Source organism: Bos taurus, chromosome 26 (assembly GCF_002263795.3).
Source record: "Bos taurus isolate L1 Dominette 01449 registration number 42190680 breed Hereford chromosome 26, ARS-UCD2.0, whole genome shotgun sequence".
Classification (NCBI taxonomy): domain Eukaryota; kingdom Metazoa; phylum Chordata; class Mammalia; order Artiodactyla; family Bovidae; genus Bos; species Bos taurus.
This window is the reverse complement of record NC_037353.1, coordinates 21192221-21210947: the sequence shown is the minus strand read 5'-3', so window position 1 is coordinate 21210947 and position 18727 is coordinate 21192221. Positions and strand designations below refer to the sequence as shown.

The following is an 18727-nucleotide window of genomic DNA, read 5'->3' as shown; positions in this document are numbered from 1 at the left end:
GATCTTCATGACCAAAATAAGCATGATGGTGTGATCACACCTAGAGCCAGACATCCTGCAATGTGAAGTCAAGTGGGCCTTAGAAAGCATCACTACGAACAAAGCTAATGGAGGTGATGGAATTCCTGTTGAGCTATTTCAAATCCTGAAAGATGATGCTGTGAAAGTGCTGCACTCAGTATGCCAGCAAATTTGGAACACTCAGCAGTGGCCACAGGACTGGAAAAGGTCAGTTTTCATTCCAATCCCAAAGAAAGGCAATGCCAAAGAATGCTCAAACTACTGCACAATTTCACTCATCTCACACGCTAGTAAAGTAATGCTCAAAATTTTTAGTTTTAAAAAACTTTTATTATTTTGTATCGGGGCATAGTGGATTAACAGTGTTGTTAGTTTCACACGTACAGCAAAGTGACTCAGTTCTACAGAAACATGTATCTATTCTATTAAGGACTTCCCTCGTGGCTCAGCTGGTAAAGAGTCTGCCTGCTATGCTGGAGACCTGGGTTCAGTCCCTGCATTGGGACGATCCCCTTGAGAAGGGAAAAGGTACACACTCCAGTATTCTGGCCTAGAGAATTCCATGGATTGTATAGTCTATGGTGTTGCAAAGAGTTGGACACAACTGAGCGACTTTCACTTCACTTCACTGCATTCTATTTAAAATTCTTTTCCCATTTAGGTTATTACTGAATATGAGCAGAGTTTTCTGTGCTATACAGTAGGTCCTTATTAGTTATCTATTTTGTATGTAACATAGTGTGTACATGTCAGTCCCAAATGCTTAATCTATCCCTCCCATAAACCCTTTTACCCTAGTAACCATAAATTCATTCTCTAAATCTGTGAGTCTGTTTCTGTTTTGTGAATAAGTTCACTTGTATAATTTTTTTAAGATTTCACATACAGTGATAATCATATGATATTTGACTTTGTCTGATTTACTTCACTTAGCATGATAATCATCTAGGTATCTTATTTCGGTATTTCATCTCCTGAGACAATCTGTTGCATTGATTCAGGATGGAAAGACATTTATAAGTCTTTCTTACCCCTGTCCTAAGATCTCAGAGCTACCAGAAACTTTAGGGAGATCACTGGTTAGTTTTTGGATTCATTTTCTCAGAATGATCACCTTTAGCCTTATTGAATTCCTTCAAAAGCAACTCCTAACCCTTTGGCCTTGAATCTGATTTCCTAAGAAGAAACTGACTATATGTAGTCATAGGTTGCTCTAGAACTTTAATCTTTTTAACTCCTGAAAGGCTTAAAAATGCTCATGGACTTAGTTACCAAAGCAGCTGTGACTGATCTAGTTCTCTCAGCTGTATCCTCTTAGATACACCAATATGAAATTCTTCAGTCAACACTCTGAGGACTTAACACTTCCTTCATTTCCAGGTCCCAACTTTCTTCTGCCTACAGTCCATCTTAAGAAACATAAAGTGTTTGGAATCCAAATTTGGATAATCCAGTAGCATGAATCAGAATGTGTGAGTAGGATGGCAGGTAAAGAAAAGAATGAAGGGAGGAATTGCCCAAGAAGAACAACAAAAAATTTCTTAATAGGGAATGTCTTACTAAGAGAAGGAAAAATGTTCTGTGTATCCAGTAAATGATTTTAACAAGAGATCTGTGATTAGACTTGACTTTTCTTAGGACAGGAATTTCGTGGCTAACAGCTTGCTGATTTGAACTCTACCTTTTTCCCTCTATGCCTATCCTAATTTTCTTAGAAAAACTCCTTTTGGAAAGTACCCTTCTGATATGGATATATTCATATGAATTGCTTCTGTTGGGATATTAGTTTAGCTGCAATAACAGTGGCTTTAATAAGACAGAAGTTTGTTTCTCTCTCATGTAATAATCTGAGGTATAAGCAGCCCTGGACTAATGTGGGGCTCCATAATCATGTGGGGCCCAGGCTCATTCTACCATATTGCTTTGCCATCCTCAACATATGGCATCTGTCTCATGCTCTAGCTCCTGCGTTTATGTCCATGCTCTAGGCAGAAGGAAGTAAGAAAGTAGAAAGGGAAAACATTTTACTTCTTTTTAAGGACATAAGTCAGAGCTATACGTGGAAACCTATCACTTCACTTTTATTCCATTGGCCAGAAGTTACTCAAATGGCCACTCTACCTAGCTGCAAGGGAAGCTGGGCAATGTGGTATTTAGTTTAGCAGTCATGTGCACCTAGATAAAATTATGTTACTCTACAGAAAGGAGAGGAGATGTACTGGGGAATAGCTAATAGTCTATGCCAGGTAAGGGGAGAATAAATCTTCTTCATAGTTTGGCAGGAGAACAGCAACAGCTAATGGAACCTAGAGAAATCCCTGACATAAATCATAATGGAGGCTGATGAGATCTGATTTTTTTTTTCCAGTAGGAGTATTCAAATGTTTATTTAAGCTCTTGTGAAACTATTTTAGAGATCGTTGGGGAGATATTAAAGAAGGGTGAGTTTCAGGGCACTGTATTTTATTTCACAAGAAAGTAGAATTGTCCTTTAGGGACAACCCTAGACCTTGTTCACATGCTCAGTTGCTCAGTCTTGTCCGACTCCTTGCCACCCCATGTACTTCAGCCCTCCAGGCTCCTCTGTCCATAGAATTTTGCAGGCAGAATACTGGAGTGGGTTGCCATTTCCTACTCCAGGAAATCTCCCCAACCCAGAAATCAAACCCACATCTCCTGCATTGGCAGGCAAATTCTTTACCACTGAGCCACCTGGGAAGCCAATCATAAACCCCATTTCCCTCCAAATTATTTATGTGACCAAAGCCAAAAGGGATCCAGTGTTCTAATAAATAGGTAGAGATATTTCAGAGAGCTTCTCAGCAAGCCAGGTGATAAGAGAGGCTCAGGAAAAGGCCATCAGAGGAGCTAGAGGTTAAATATATAGAACTGGTAAAGCCCAAGGAACTTCCAGTTCTTCTGCAATTGGAGGATGGATAGAACAGTGGAAGTTCTATCCACATGATGACTGCCAGGGCCGGAACTGGAGTGAAAGAGACCTGCAGTTTTCTAGAGAAGCATCTGCAGTGCTTTTCCTCAGAGCCAGCCAGCTTAGGAAAGAGTAGCTGGCTTTTAAGTGTCAAAAACTTGAAGACATAGATTTTCCAGCAGAGGAGTAGTGTAGACACATAAAGGAATTATACACTTGCTGGTGGAAGCACCTCAGCTCTTCAAGCTACTTTGTCAGTTAGTTGAGAGAAAGGATCTCATTCCTGCCCAAGGAGAATGCTGTTAGAAAAGGATGGTTGCTGCTGCTGCTGCTGCTGCTGCTAAGTCACTTCAGTCGTGTCTGACTCTGTGGGACCCCATAGACGGCAGCCCACCAGGCTCCCCTGTCCCTGGGATTCTCCAGGCAAGAACACTGGAGTTGGTTGCCATTTCCTTCTCCAATGCGTGAAAAGTGAAAGTGAAGTTGCTATGTTCCCTTAAATAGTAATTAGGGACAGGGAAGGAGCTCCGAGGTGGGTGATGATGACCTATATGACAATCACCTGGGAAAGGAAAAGAACAAAGCAACTTCTGACTAATTGCTCTGAGTTGGAAAGGTCTTCCAGCAATTCAAAGAAGAGGACAAGAACATTCAGTCTCTACTATGAACACTGGAATGGGAAAATCAAGTTATTACCCAAGCTCATGATGATTAATAATAATTATTACAGTCATACTTACTTAATAATATATATTTGTGCCCTACCTATGTCCAAAAGGAGTCTGAGCCAATTTACATTAAGAAGCACAGATACAATAAAATATAACCCTTTAAAACTGTAATAAAAAGACCTAGCAAAAGAAGAGAGAGAAGGGGAGGAAGATAAAATGAACAAAGGCACTACAAATGAGAGCAAAGCCTGAGGTTCCTGGCAACTAAAGCAAAGAAAACACAAATGGATTGAGTAACACAAATGGAATTCTCATTGTAAGAAAGAGAACACCAGTTAATAAGAAGATGCTAACTGTGGAAGAATTGGCTTTGTTGGATTTTGTATATAAGGGAAATGGAATATCATAATGGATAAGTTCAGTTCAGTTCAGTTCAGTTCAGTCGCTCAGTCATGTCCGACTCTTTGCAACCCCATGAATCGCAGCACGCCAGGCCTCCCTGTCCATCACCAACTCCCAGAGTTCACTCAGACTCACGTCCATCGAGTCAGTGATGCCATCCAGCCATCTCATCCTCTGTCGTCCCTTTCTCCTTCTGCCCCCAATCCCTCCCAGCATCAGAGTCTTTTCCAGTGAGTCAGTTCTTCGCATGAGGTGGCCAAAGTGCTGGAGTTTCAGCTTCAGCATCATTCCCTCCAAAGAAATCCCAGGGCTGATCTCCTTCAGAATGGACTGGTTGGATCTCCTTGCAGTCCAAGGGACTCTCAAGAGTCTTCTCCAACACCACAGTTCAAAAGCATCAATTCTTCGGTGCTCAGCCTTCTTCACAGTCCAACTCTCACATCCATACATGACCACGGGAAAAACCATAGCCTTGACTAGACGGACCTTTGTTGGCAAAGTAATGCCTCTGCTTTTGAATATGCTATCTAGGTTGGTCATAACTTTACTTCCAAGGAGTAAGCGTCTTTTAATTTCATGGCTGCAGTCACCATCTGCAGTGATTTTGGAGCCCCCAAAAATAAAGTCTGACACTGTTTCCACTGTTTCCCCATCTATTTCCCATGAAGTGATGGGACCGGATGCCATGATCTTAGTTTTCTGAATGTTGAGCTTTAAGCCAACTTTTTCACTCTCACTTTCACCTTCATCAGGAGGCTTTTTAGTTCCTCTTCACTTTCTGCCATAAGGGTGGTATCATCTGCATATCTGAGGTTATTGATATTTCTCCTGGCAATCTTGATTCTAGCTTGTGTTTCTTCCAGCCCAGTGTTTCTCATGATGTACTCTGCATAGAAGTTAAATAAACAGGGTGACAATATACAGCCTTGACGTACTCCTTTTCCTATTTGGAACCAGTCTGTTGTTCCATGTCCAGTTCTAACTGTTGCTTCCTGACCTGCATACAGATTTCTCAAGAGGCAGGTCAGGTGGTCTGGTATTCCCATCTCTTTCGGAATTTTCCACAGTTTATTGTGATCCACACAGTCAAAGGCTTTGGCATAGTCAATAAAGCAGAAATAGATGTTTTTCTGGAACTCTTTTGCTTTTTCCATGATCCAACAGATGTTGGCAATTTGGGCTCTGATTCCTCTGCCTTTTCTAAAACCAGCTTGAACATCAGGAAGTTCACGGTTCACATATTGCTGAAGCCTGGCTTGGAGAATTTTGAGCATTACTTTACTAGCGTGTGAGATGAGTGCAATTGTGTGGTAGTTTGAGCATTCTTTGGCATTGCCTTTCTTTGGGATTGGAATGAAAACTGACCTTTTCCAGTCCTGTGGCCACTGCTGAGTGTTCCAAATTTGCTGGCATATTGAGTGCAGCACTTTCACAGCATCATCTTTCAGGATTTGAAATAACTCAACTGGAATTCCATCACCTCCACTAGCTTTGTTCATAGTGATGCTTTCTAAGGCCCACTTGACTTCACATTGCAGGATATCTGGCTCTAGGTAAGTGATCACACCATCGTGATTATCTGGGTCCTGAAGATCTTTTTTGTACAGTTCTTCTGTGTATTCTTGCCACCTCTTCTTAATATCTTCTGCTTCTGTTAGGTCCATACCATTTCTGTCCTTTATCAAGCCCATCTTTGCATGAAATGTTCCCTTGGTATCTCTAATTTTCTTGAAGAGATCTCTAGTCTTTCCCATCCTGTTGTTTTCCTCTATTTCTTTGCATTGATCGCTGAGGAAGGCTTTCTTATCTCTTCTTGCTATTCTTTGGAACTCTGCATTCAGATGCTTATATCTTTCCTTTTCTCCTTTACTTTTCACTTCTCTTCTTTTCACAGCTATTTGTAATGGATAAAGGCAATATTAAAAATTTATGCTACTTTTGATTGTTTTTTATATCTGCCTTTCTTAAAATCTGTATAATATCCTTATTCTATAAAGGCAATTTTTAGGAGTAGGGATATAAGCAAATTTCATGATATTCTAGAAACGTGACTTCAATAAATAAAGTTCAGAAAGTTTTGCAAAATGAATGATGGGTGTGTTCCTAGAATATCCTCATCATCAGTTGGCTTGGTCACCAAGCCCTCTTTCATATAGGGCTGTAATGTATTTTAATTAATGTAAACTTTGGCACAGATATGCTAGTCATCCACTGCTTTCTAGAGATGTTCAGACAGTAGCAGAAGCTTTTTTAGCTCCATTTTCCTCAGAAATAATGCAATCTTTTTGAAAATGTCTTGATTTCCATATAACTAAGGACTGTTACAATAAAATAAAATCCAGTGAAAACAGGCTTACACCTGAATGGCACTTTTTGTCCAGATGAAGATCCAAAGGAGGGCAAGGTTCAGGGTTGATCAATCCAGTTGCTTCATGACTTAATGACATCATTACTTATTTCTGTTATTCAGTTTGTCAGCTGCATGATCAGTTTCATCCTTCGTCTGGATCATCTGGGGCTGTCTTATTCATATCTAGCAAGACAGAGGAGATCCCCAAAGGTTCCAGAAATCTCTTTTCATGAGTCTTTGATCTGAAATGTATTAGATGCTCATCTCTGAACCAATAATGGTACCCAGGGAGAGGTATTTGTGGAACAGCTTAGCCCTGAGCCCCCTGTCCAAGTCCTAGAGCCAGGGGTGGATTCAGCATCTGGTAACATAGGTGAGATGATCAGGAGAGATGTGATACCTCAAATAAAATAATGGTATGAACCAAGAAAGGATCTTAGGTAAGCAGTCACAAAGCCCAGTAGAGCATCCAGCACCTGGAAATTTCAGCTCATGACTTGAAAACAAAAATGTGGAAAGATTTTTTAAAATGAGTTTCTAGTCTATTATTATTATTATAGCATTAATTGAATCTATTATACTTTTCATTAAAAGTTCATTTTTCCTTTAAATTTTTACATGCTTAACATGTAAAAAATATTTAAATGTAGTGATAGCAGGGAAACAATTTTGCATTCTGCTTTTACTAGCATTTCAATGGCTGTATCTACTCCATTAAGTGTCTCAGTGATATAATTTACTTAACTATTGCTTCTCTGTAGGACACTTAGGTTGTTTGTAATTTTTTGATATTGTGAATAACCCAAGTAACAATTTTATGCATGTGATTTTCCCCCTTCTTTGGGACTCATCTATGTCAGAATGTGATTCTTGATACAGATTTATGTACATTTTCCATTTATACCAGAATGAAGAAATTCGAAGTTTCTTTTAAGGTGTTGCTATTTTGAGTTTACCAACTGCTTTCATAGTTTGCCTCCTGAGTCAAATGTCAAACTCTTCAAATAGTTTTCTTATAAGGACACCTTATAAACCTGTACCATCCTAATCATTTGTGTTGACTTTTGGAAGGAGAGCCAGGGTCTGTTATTATAAAGATGTTGAGTAGTAGAGCGATATATTATGTATAATATAGAGCAATGGCTAAATTTGTGGTCCTTAGAGTAAGTCAGACTTGAGTTTAAATCCAAATTCTACATGCTTGCTGTCTGATCTTTGGACAAGTTATTTAACATTTTGGATTTCTGTTATCTACATAAAATACAGATAGTTCCTACTTTATGAAGTTTTTTTTTTTCTTCAGGATTATGGGAGACAATGTATGCAAAGCCTGGTGACTAATGAGTCAGTAATGGCGATTATTCGGAGAAGGCAATGGCACCCCACTCCAATACTCTTGGCTGGAAAATCCCATGGATGGAGGAGCCTGGTGGGCTACAGTCCATGGGGTCACTAAGAGTCAGGCACGACTGAGCGACTTCACTTTCACTTTTCACTTTCACACATTGGAGAAGGAAATGGCAACCCACTCCAGTGTTCTTGCCTGGAGAATCCCAGGGAAGGGGGAGCCTGGTGGGCTGCTGTCTATGGGGTTGCACAGAGTCGGACATGACTGAAGCGACTTAGCAGCAGCAGCAGCAATGGTGATTATTGTTATTATTCAGCAACTGGAAATTGGATCTGAAGCTAAAGTTAAGAGATATGATATAGTGTGTAGGAGAACTTAGTATCTATCTAAGAGAAAAAAAAAAAAAACAAACGGAGAAGGCAATGGCACCCCACTCCAGTACTCTTGGCTGGAAAATCCCATGGATGGAGGAGCCTGGTAGGCTGCAGTCCATGGGGTAGTGAAGAGTCGGACACGACTGAGCGACTTCACTTTCACTTTTCACTTTCATGCATTGGAGAGGGAAATGGCAACCCACTCCAGTGTTCTTGCCTGGAGAATCCCAGGGAAGGGAGAGCCTGGTGGGCTGCCATCTATGGGGTCGCACAAAGTCGGACATGACTGAAGTGACTTAGCAGCAGCAGCAGCAAGAGAAAAAAAAAAAAAAATCAGGTTCTCTGTACTGGATGGCCACCTGGTCTTAAATCCCTTTCATAGCATTCTCATGCAGTCATTGTCCAGTATCTGAAAATTTCCTGGAATGAGGCCCTCACTACACCAGACAGGTGGTTTAGCACTGACATTTGACATACTGACAAATTCGAATTCCTCCCCATTGCTTGTCTTTCTCTGCCCTAGTGTTATCTTTTGAAACATATGAGGCCGTTCCGGTCCTTCACTGGATCTTAAAGGAAGGAACTGGAAAGGCCAGCCACTGCCCATTGTAGAAACCCCCTCAATGTGATCCTCAGAACGTGGTCCTTTGCTGACATTGTCAGAGGTGAAATGAATGTTTGTGAAGTGGCCTATTTCTTAATAGGAAGCACTCATGGATTGGAGGTTCTGCCATTTATGGAACTTAAGTTTTCCCTTCTATAACTTCTACCTCTTGGATATAGTGCCATCCTTGATTCCTGGCTCCCTTAGTTTATTTACCCTGGGCAAGTGACTCCAGCCCTCTGAGAGTGGACAGTAGGGGAAATAATAGCACCTAATACATTGGGTTGTTGTAGGATTAAGTGGAATAGTCATGTCAAGCATTTAACATAGAGCATATAATAGGTGGATCACAATAAACTGTGGAAAATTCTGAAAGAGATGGGAATACCAGACCACCTGATCTGCCTCTTGAGAAATCTGTATGCAGGTCAGGAAGCAACAGTTAGAACTGGACATGGAACAACAGACTGGTTCCAAATAGGAAAAGGAGTACGTCAAGGCTGTATATTGTCATCCTGTTTATTTAACTTCTATGCAGAGTACATCATGAGAAACGCTGGACTGGAAGAAACACAAGGTGGAATTAATATTGCGGAGAGAAATATCAATAACCTCAGCTATGCAGATGACACCACCCTTATGGCAGAAAGTGAAGAAGAACTAAAAAGCCTCTTGATGAAGGTGAAAGTGAGAGTGAAAAAGTTGGCTTAAAGCTCAACATTCAGAAAACGAAGATCATGGCATCTGGTCCCATCACTTCATGGGAAATAGATGGGGAAACAGTGGAAACAGTGTCAGACTTTATTTTTCTGGGCTCCAAAATCACTGCAGATGGTGATTGCAGCCATGAAATTAAAAGACGCTTATTCCTTGGAAGGAAAGTTATGACCAACCTAGATAGCATATTCAAAAGCAGAGACATTACTTTGCCAACAAAGGTCCGTCTAGTCAAGGCTATGGTTTTTCCCGTGGTCATGTATGGATGTGAGAGTTGGACTGTGAAGAAGGCTGAGCGCCGAAGAATTGATGCTTTTGAACTGTGGTATTGGAGAAGACTCTTGAGAGTCCCTTGGACTGCAAGGAGATCCAACCAGTCCATTCTAAAGATCAGCCCTGGGTATTCTTTGGAAGGAATGATGCTAAAGCTGAAACTCCAGTACTTTGGCCATCTCATGTGAAGAGTTGACTCACTGGAAAAAGACTCTGATGCTGGGAGGGATTGGGGGCAGGAGGAGAAGGGGACGACAGAGGATGAGATGGCTGGATGGCATCACTGATTCGATGGACATGAGTCTGAGTGAACTCTGGGAGTTGGTGATGGACAGGGAGGCCTGGCGTGCTGCGATTCATGGGGTTGCAAAGAGTCGGACACGACTGAGAGACTGATCTGATCTGATAGAATAGGTGTTCTGAGTATCAGTGGGCATTTGACTAGGTGAAACCATTTTTCTCAGAATATATAGTCTTTACTGTCTTGGATAATAATCAGAGATGTTATGCTTCCTCCATAAAGGGTTGAGAACCAGTTCAGAGCAATACTAATTCTGAGGGGTAATTTAGAATTGAAGAGAAAAAGATATAGCTGTGAGTACCACCTAGTGGTCTTCTAGAAGTATAACAATTCAATCAGCAATGTCAGGTGGCACAGTAGTAAAGGAATCTGCCTGCTAATGCAGGAGACGCCAGAGATGCGACTTCGATCCCTGGGTCAGAAGATCCCTTGGAGATGGAAATGGCAACCCACTCCAGTATTCTTGCCAGGAAAATTCCATGGACAAAGGAGCCTGGTGGGCTACAGTCCAGGGGGGTCGCAGAGTCGGCTATGACTGAGCACAGCACAGCAGCAGTATTTAGGAAAAGTTCAGCTCACTGACCATCAGTTCTAACTGTGGTAGGCTCTCAGCAGACAGAAGAGTTTGATTTCCAACCCGTTTTCCAGATCCAGATGAGCTGAGTCTGAGTCCTCCAGAAAATAAGGGTAATCACAGATTTTATTTAGAGAGAAGTCAAGTCATCTCTTGGAATTAGTAGAGTGGAATGGGGAAATGTGAAATAATAATGCTTTCTTTTTGCTGATTTCTCCCTGGAAGTGAATGATGTTGCTTGTGCATAATCTGAGACCACTCATCGGCCTCTCTTTCCTCCCAAGTTGTCAGTGAACTTCGGTCCACCCCAGGGCATTTCCTTTCCAGATGGGGTACTGGAAGAAAATACGTTCCAAGATTTGAAAATGAAAATTCTTAAAGGGAGTTGCTCACAAGAGGCTGACAGTCCTACTTTAATTTTAAAAACTTTAATTACAGATGTACAGAAAAGTTACAAGAATAATAGAAAGAGTTCTTATATGTATTTCACCCAAATGTCTCAAATGTGAATATTTCACTGTGGTTGCTTTTCCTTTATCACTCTCTCTTTGTCCACCTTCTACACACACACACACACACACACAAAACTATTTGAGAGTAAATTGTAGACATAATGCCCTGTTATTCCTAAAAATAAGTAAATGATCAAAGTCAGGAAATTATAAACGATCCAGTGCTTTTATCTAATGAACACACCTTATTACAGTCTCACCAGTTATTCTACTAATAGCCTTTATAGAAAAAGGAAAAAGTATGGCCCAAAATATAATCCTAACTAGATGATCATATTGCATTTCATTTTCATGATTCTATAGTCTCTCTTAATCTTTAAAAGATTTAAATACTTTAAAAGTATTTTAGGACAATTTCTTTGTTTTTCATGACCTGTCTAAAAATAATTGACATATTATAAAAATTTTACAGAATTATGGAAATATTAAAGAGTTTCATACTGAATAACATAAATAATAAATTAGTGAGGAAGTAGAAAAAGCTCTTCCTGGAGAGAATGCCAGCTAATAAACACAGAAGGAATGATAGAATGAGCAAATCACAGCTTGACAACCGGAATAATAATAATTAGGCAAAAGTCATCAATGGGTGATAAACTTGCAGGTGAAACATTGATGAATAAAGGATATTTACATAGTTTCAAAGTATTTTCCCAAAAAATATGTGTTCGTTACAAAGAGAAAAATAATATATGTATATTGAAGAAAGCTGGAAGACACCATCTTAACAAGGGATCAAAGCTAGTGTCACCAGTAATATGCAGTTAGACAATTTGTGCCTCCTGATATCATGCACTGAAAAGGGCAGTCTCACTCTGGTATTCCTGACCAAACATGCATAACCTGGATTTAAACACAAGGAAACACCAGACAAATCTCATCTGAGGGGCAATCTATAAAGTAAATAGCTTATACTCTTCAAATTCTGCCAGTTAATCAGAAAATTTGTAACTTCCCTTGACAGCCCTACTTTGGTCTAGATGTGTGTGTCAAGGTGGTCAAGGGGGATCTGGTTCTTCAGGACAAAGGCCAGGTTTTATTTTGATCTTGGAATGCTCTGAGTCCCTCTCACAGAACAGCTGTGCCCAGCAGATTGCACTAGGGCCAAAGGTGCCATGCCTAGCTCCTACTCCAATGGCTGCAGAGTCACTGACTCCAAGGTCCAGGATGCCCATCTCCATGGCAAGGCATTTGGCCCTGGCTTTGGCATACTCGAGTTTGGAGGCATTTTTCCAAGCGCATTAATATAGGACAAATAAAGGGAAGCACTACCTGATGTAGAATGTAGAAATTTTTTGGCTCTGGGGAGTAAGAACTAGGAAGTTAAGCTGGCTCAGGAAGAGAAAAGTGACTATTTAGAATGACAATGTCAAGAGACAGTTACAGTGGAGTTTAGTCTTTCTGAGGGGAGTTGGGAAGAGAGGAGGAGAGCTATAACTACAACTTTCCCTTAATTCCCTGGTTTCCCAATGCCACTGTAAGCCCCTTAGCCAACTCTAGAGGGGTAGATCCCATTCAGGTAGCATCTTTGACCTCAGGCAGTGGCTATCTTCTCTCTTCCGGATAATGGAGAAGGAAACAGTGTTCAGGACACAGCCTCTTGGGTTGGTTTCTAGTGACCTATGGAATGACAAGCTCCAGTGCCTATTACTACACCAAAGTGATGTCTGAGCTCTTCTTACATACCCCATCGGACACTGGAATCTCCTTCCAGGCCATCAGCAGCATGGAGGACTTCTGGGATGTGAGTATGAGATCTCCTCTACCCCTCCCCTCTTCTTCACAGTGGCCTAAAGCCTGAGGCCATGGGCCAGGTTTCAGGGCTGTCAAAGGGTAGATAAGGCCATATCCAGAGACAGGGCATTCCAGCATTAGGCTGAGTCATGGGGTCAGGCAAGAATTAATGGGTCAGACTAGACAGAGTTCAGGTGGTGATAGGTTAGAGATCGGGATGATAATCAGAGAGTCAAGTCAATGCTTAAACTAGTATTGAGAGTCAGAGGTAAAGCAGAACTTCAAAATGTATTTTAAGTAAAGAATAAGGCCACATCAGGCTGAGATTTGGCCAGAGTTCATGGCTAGGCTGAAGAGCCCAACAGAAGCAGACTGGAGACAAGCTGGAGGGGGTCAGTGAGTATGGGAAAAGGGAATTCTAAGGGTAAGAGTCAGCAGAGTCTGGGTCAGGTTCAACCCAGTTTGTGCTCTAGTTTGCCCAGGGCCCATTACTGGACAGCTTGTATTGGACCAAATGGTACAACAACCAGAGCCTGGGCCACGGCTCCCACTCCTTCATCTACTATGAGAACCTGTTGCTGGGGGTTCCGAGGCTGCGGCAGCTGCGGGTCCGCAATGACTCCTGCATGGTGCATGAGGACTTCCGCGAGGACATTCTGAGCTGCTACGATGTCTACTCCCCAGACGAGGAAGAGCAACTCCCCTTTGGGCCCCTCAATGGCACAGCGTGAGTGAGTCCCCCAACCAGTGTCGCAGGGCTTGCCCCTCTGAGCCTGATGCCATCCCAGGCTTGGGAACCATTTCCATTCAGACTTAAAGAGCCTTGGGGGTACTTGGTGGGGCGGTGAGAGGCGTCTCTCTGAGACCCATCTGTGACTGTTTGGAGACCCTGGTCTGGGTCATTGAGGAACAGAAAAGGTATGTGAGCAGACAGAGCCATAGCCTTCAGAGTTGTCTTCACACACAGGTCCCTGTCACAGCTGCCCTACTCTGGAGGCAGTCTTGCCAGAGGAAGCATCCTTTCTTGCCCAGAAGACCCTCCTGGGTATGGAGAATGGATCCACACAAGTCATGGCTGGAAGGGTCTGACCCTTGGAGCTAATAGGGGAAGGCAGCAAGGGGCCAAGGATGGATGAGGCATTAGGGAAGAAAGGGAAAGGGTGAATAGGACAGGAAAGAAGAGGAGAGAAATAAGGGTTCAGGGAGGAAAGTTTGTGGACAAAACAGAGAATCATGAGGCTAAGTAGCCAGGTGCACATGAGAAGAAGGGTCTTTTCTGGGCTACATGCTTTCCTCATGGGGACTACTCAGGCTGGAGTCAAAAGTGGACTTGGGTTTATTATCTGTAGACTTGGGTGACATTGTAAAATATCAGGAGATTTACATTTGAACTTCACTTCAGCCACTAACTAGCTGGATTATCTCAGACATCTGAGTATTAGTTTCATCCTCTGTAAAATATGAATAATATTTTTCCTTCCTTCTCAAACAGTTAGGTTAAACAAGATAATATATGTAAAATGTATATGCGATATATATAGGTAATATATATGAAACAATAAAGCCCAGACAGTTATAAAATGCTGCCATTGCCTTGGGAGTCCAGCTTCTGGGCCTGGCTCAGACCTCTCCACTCAGGTGGCTTCTTCTGTGACAGATGGACCTACCACTCGCAGGATGAGCTGGGGGGCTCCTCTCACTGGGGCCAGCTCACAAGCTACAGTGGAGGTGGCTACTACCTGGACCTTCCAGGATCTCGACGGGCCTGTGAAGAGGCACTCAAGGACCTTAAGGAGGGCCTATGGCTGGACAGGGGCACTCGGGTGGTCTTCATCGACTTCTCAGTCTACAATGCTAACATCAATCTTTTCTGTGTTCTGAGGTGGGTCCCCTTTCCCTGCCTTCCCTCTGTCACCCATGGTTCCTGGTTCACCTCTCCTCTGCTGGAGACCCTTCCTTAAATGTGTTCCCTGTGGTGGGGGAGGGGAGAGGATGGGAGGAACTGTCCCGGCACAGGCCCCACCAGACACCCCACTCCTCCCACAGACTGGTGGTGGAGTTTCCAGCTACAGGAGGTGCCATCCCATCCTGGCAAATCCGCACGGTTAAGCTGATCCGCTATGTCAGCAACTGGGACTTCTTTATCGTTGGCTGTGAGATTGCCTTCTGCATCTTCATCTTCTACTACATAGTGGAGGAGATCCTAGAGCTCCGCATCCACAGGCTTCGTTACCTCAGCAGCATCTGGAACATTCTGGACCTGGTGGTCATCTTGGTGAGGGACAGATGTCCTAGACTTGGGACACCTGGGGTGGTGCAGGGAGGTCTACCCTGAGAGGGGCTCCCAGTTCTTCCTTCTGGCATCCCAAGTCCTTGGGACTTCTGGTCAAATCACTGTGTAACAGCTCCCTAATCCAGAGGCTGATGTGCCCCAGGCTCGGCCCTGGAAGAATCCTATCTCCATGTTTCCTCTCCCTCCGGCCTGTGATCCAGGCCCTGCTTCTTTTTTGTACCTGACGTTATGTTCCTCTTCTGTCTTTCCCCCTCATGACCTGTCCCCTTGAAACTCCTGCCTTTTCTCTTCTATTAAAATTTTCTGCCTCTTCATCTTCGTCTCCTTCCTATTAACAGGACACATGCATGTCCGACCAAGGCTGGAAAGAGGTGGGGGAAATAAAATTGCTTGGCTCCATCTCTCCATGGTCCTTTACAATCTACATATTTACCACTGGCCTCACAGCCTTCTCTTGGACTTTAAGCTGTTCCCCCAATCATCCTATCCAGTTCCACTTGAACCTAAGATAGTCAACCACTCAGCAGGGAGAGAGGTGTTTTTCTACCTACCTGTCTTACCCACCCCAGGTCTCCCCTGGGACTTCATGGTTGAACTTCCCTTGAGATTCTCTTGACTCTCTGACACTCCCCAACTCCCGTTGTGACAGCTCTCCATTATGGCTGTGGGCTTCCACATATTCCGAACCCTCGAGGTGAATCGGCTGATGGGGAAGCTTTTACAGCAGCCAAACATGTATGCTGACTTTGAGTTCCTCGCCTTCTGGCAGACACAGTACAACAACATGAACGCCGTCAACCTCTTCTTTGCCTGGATCAAGGTACCTTGGGGCTCCGCACCCTCAGCAGCACCTCAGGGCACGCATTCTCCCTTCCCTAGGACTTGTCTCATTTTCCTTGTCTGGTTTTGGCAACTCCTGTGGCCTCCCTAGGCCCCCGGAGTGGACTGTTTCAGGCTTTCCTCTTTCTTCCCTAATTACTTGGTTCAATATGGCCCTTTCAGATATTCAAGTACATCAGCTTCAACAAGACCATGACCCAGCTCTCCTCCACGCTGGCCCGCTGTGCCAAGGACATCTTGGGCTTTGCCGTCATGTTCTTCCTTGTGTTTTTCGCCTATGCCCAGCTGGGCTACCTGCTTTTCGGGACCCAAGTGGAAAACTTCAGCACTTTCGTCAAGTGCATGTGTGTGTCCTTCCCCCTCCACTCCTCCCTGGCCCCTCACCCTCTGGCTCTAGGGGTGTGTGTATCCTTGGGGAATTTGGGTGGATGTGGATGTGGGTGTCTCTGTGCTTAAAGCATCTGGATGAGTCCCCAGAAGCCCTAGTGTGTGTGCTCAGCATCTCTGACCTTGTTCTGTCTGCATCAGATTGGGTCAGGGGTCTGAGTTCACTGAAGAGCAGTAGGGAGGGAAGTGGGATGGCGTCAAGGTTATGGTTGGGCTCAGGGTGAAGCCCAGGCCATGGTGTCTCAGCTTCACTCAGTTCCGGATCATCCTTGGGGACTTTGACTACAATGCTATTGACAACGCCAACCGCATCCTGGGACCTGTTTACTTTGTCACCTACGTCTTCTTCGTCTTCTTCGTGCTCCTGGTGAGGGTCCCACTGAGGGATGGGGATTTGGGAACATGAGGAGTGGAGATGTGAATGGCCTGCAAGGTGGGGTTTTGTCCCCCACTCCACCCATGTTCTACACTAATAATTACGGAGGGTTTCTCAAACCAAGGATGGAGAGGTGGGGGGCGAGGAGAACCTCTGTATTTTCTGAAGGTTGGCCAGTGTGTGGTCAGCACAGTTAGGCAGTTTGCAGAGTATAAAGGAATCTGCAGGCTCCCTCCCTAAAATCAAACCCCTGTCCTCCAAGGATGGAAAGAGAAGGAAGGCTACTTCATGGGGAGAAGGGCCTGCCCTTGGAAGCTTTTCTGCCTATTTTCTAAGACCCCCTTTCCCCTGGGGCTCTCTGGCTCTTTCTACTACCATTGTTTGGTATTTGCTCTCTCTCCCTGCCAACCATGAAAGATCTGTGTTTGATTTTTGTTAGAAAAGCCAGCAGGTTTCTTTATTTGATTGGTGGACAGGGATACAGATATGGATTTGGGGATAGACGGTGAAGAGAGCACAATTTTACTCTCACCTTGGAAAGTTTCTGGCTTCAGTGACAAGCAGACCCTTCCATGAAGGGGGCCTGTGGCGTATGTTGGGGTATCTTTGTGGCCGGATTACTGCAGCAGGAAGGGAGGACATCAGGTTGATGAAGGGGCATGACCCCCACTCCCACCCCCACAACAGAACTGTGCTGAAAGCCTGGGCTCTGGGGACCCTGAGATGTGGGGATCAGTGGGCTGCAGAGATGGCGCTGGAGGTATTGGCCTTTTTGGAACACATGTTGGGACGTTCATAGGGTCCGTGGGCTTGATGCTGTCAGTGGATCTGGAAGTGAGGACTCTGGTCCCTGCTTTCTCCTCCAGAACATGTTCCTGGCCATCATCAATGACACATATTCAGAGGTCAAGGAGGAGCTGGCTGGACAAAAGGATGAGCTACAGCTTTCAGACCTCCTGAGACAGGTGACTACTCAGTCTCCTTGAGCCGCACATGTACATCAGGGCCCAGGTCAAGGCTCTGTGTCCTGGTCTGCGCCTGATGGGTTAGGGGCCTGTGCTCTCGTGTGCCTTCAGCTTATCCCTGGGATCCTGTCACCCTGTGAGTGCAGGTGGGACAAGAGATGAGGAGGAGGTTGCAGGAGGGAACCAGGCCTGTTTCTTTTCCCTGTCCAGGGCTACAACAAGACCCTACGGAGGCTGCATCTGAGGAAGGAGCAGGTTTCAGATGTGCAGAAGGTCCTGCAGGCTGGGGAGCAGGAGATCCAGTTCGAGGACTTCACCAACACCTTGAGGGAGTGAGCAAGCAGAGATCCAACCTTCTCTGACATTGATCTATAAGTCCTTGACCCTCAAGCATATGCCCTTTGCCTATAACCCTCCAATCTTGGCCCATGGGCCTCTGACCTTGTTTTACAGGCCTTTAACCTTGGCTTATCGGAGAAGGCATGGCACCCCACTCCAGTACTCTTGCCTGGAAAATCCCATGGATGAAGGAGCCTGGTGGGCTGCAGTCCATGGGGTCTCGAAGAGTCAGACATGACTGAACGACTTCCCTTTCACTTTTCACTTTCATGCATTGGAGAAGGAAATGGCAACCCACTCCAGTGTTCTTGCCTGGAGAGTCCCAGGGACGGAGGAGCCTGGTGGACTGCCGTTTATGGGGTCGCACAGAGTCAGACACGACTGAAGTGACTTAGCAGCAGCAGCAGCAGCAACCTTGGTTTATAGGTCTCTTATCCTGACCTTCAGAACTGTGCCCCTGGTTTAAAGGACTCTGATTGTTCTATTCTGGACCTTGTTGAACAACCCTTAGCACCAGTGTAATACCATGATTCCCTAATCATTGTATACATGCCTCACTCCCACAAAACTCTGAGCTCAATTCTATGCTCCCTCACAAACACAGGATTATTTCCTTAGCCATCCTCTCCCTGCTTCTCAGTTAAACATATTAATAAACATTGATCAGATATATTGTGAGTACCAGCTGTGGGCCAGGCATATAATTAAATGAGATAA

The 18727-nt window shown here is 44.1% G+C and overlaps 1 protein-coding gene across 11 annotated transcripts in view; it reads left to right on the top strand.

Annotated features, from left to right (window-relative positions):
- PKD2L1 (polycystin 2 like 1, transient receptor potential cation channel) overlaps positions 1-18727 on the top strand; it is a 76644-nt gene that overhangs the window by 52556 nt on the left and 5361 nt on the right. For 10 of the 11 annotated variants that reach the window (XM_015460714.3, XM_024985949.2, XM_059882016.1 and 7 more), the window contains 9 exons: positions 12693-12820; positions 13284-13537; positions 14468-14692; positions 14857-15085; positions 15753-15923; positions 16106-16287; positions 16577-16697; positions 17573-17671; positions 17882-18003. In XM_015460714.3, the coding sequence (XP_015316200.1) occupies positions 12693-12820; positions 13284-13537; positions 14468-14692; positions 14857-15085; positions 15753-15923; positions 16106-16287; positions 16577-16697; positions 17573-17671; positions 17882-18003 (1531 nt within the window). Of the gene's footprint in view, positions 1-9237; positions 12821-13283; positions 13538-14467; positions 14693-14856; positions 15086-15752; positions 15924-16105; positions 16288-16576; positions 16698-17572; positions 17672-17881; positions 18004-18727 lie in introns of all 11 variants that reach the window. The other variant, XM_059882018.1, reaches the window with a different exon arrangement.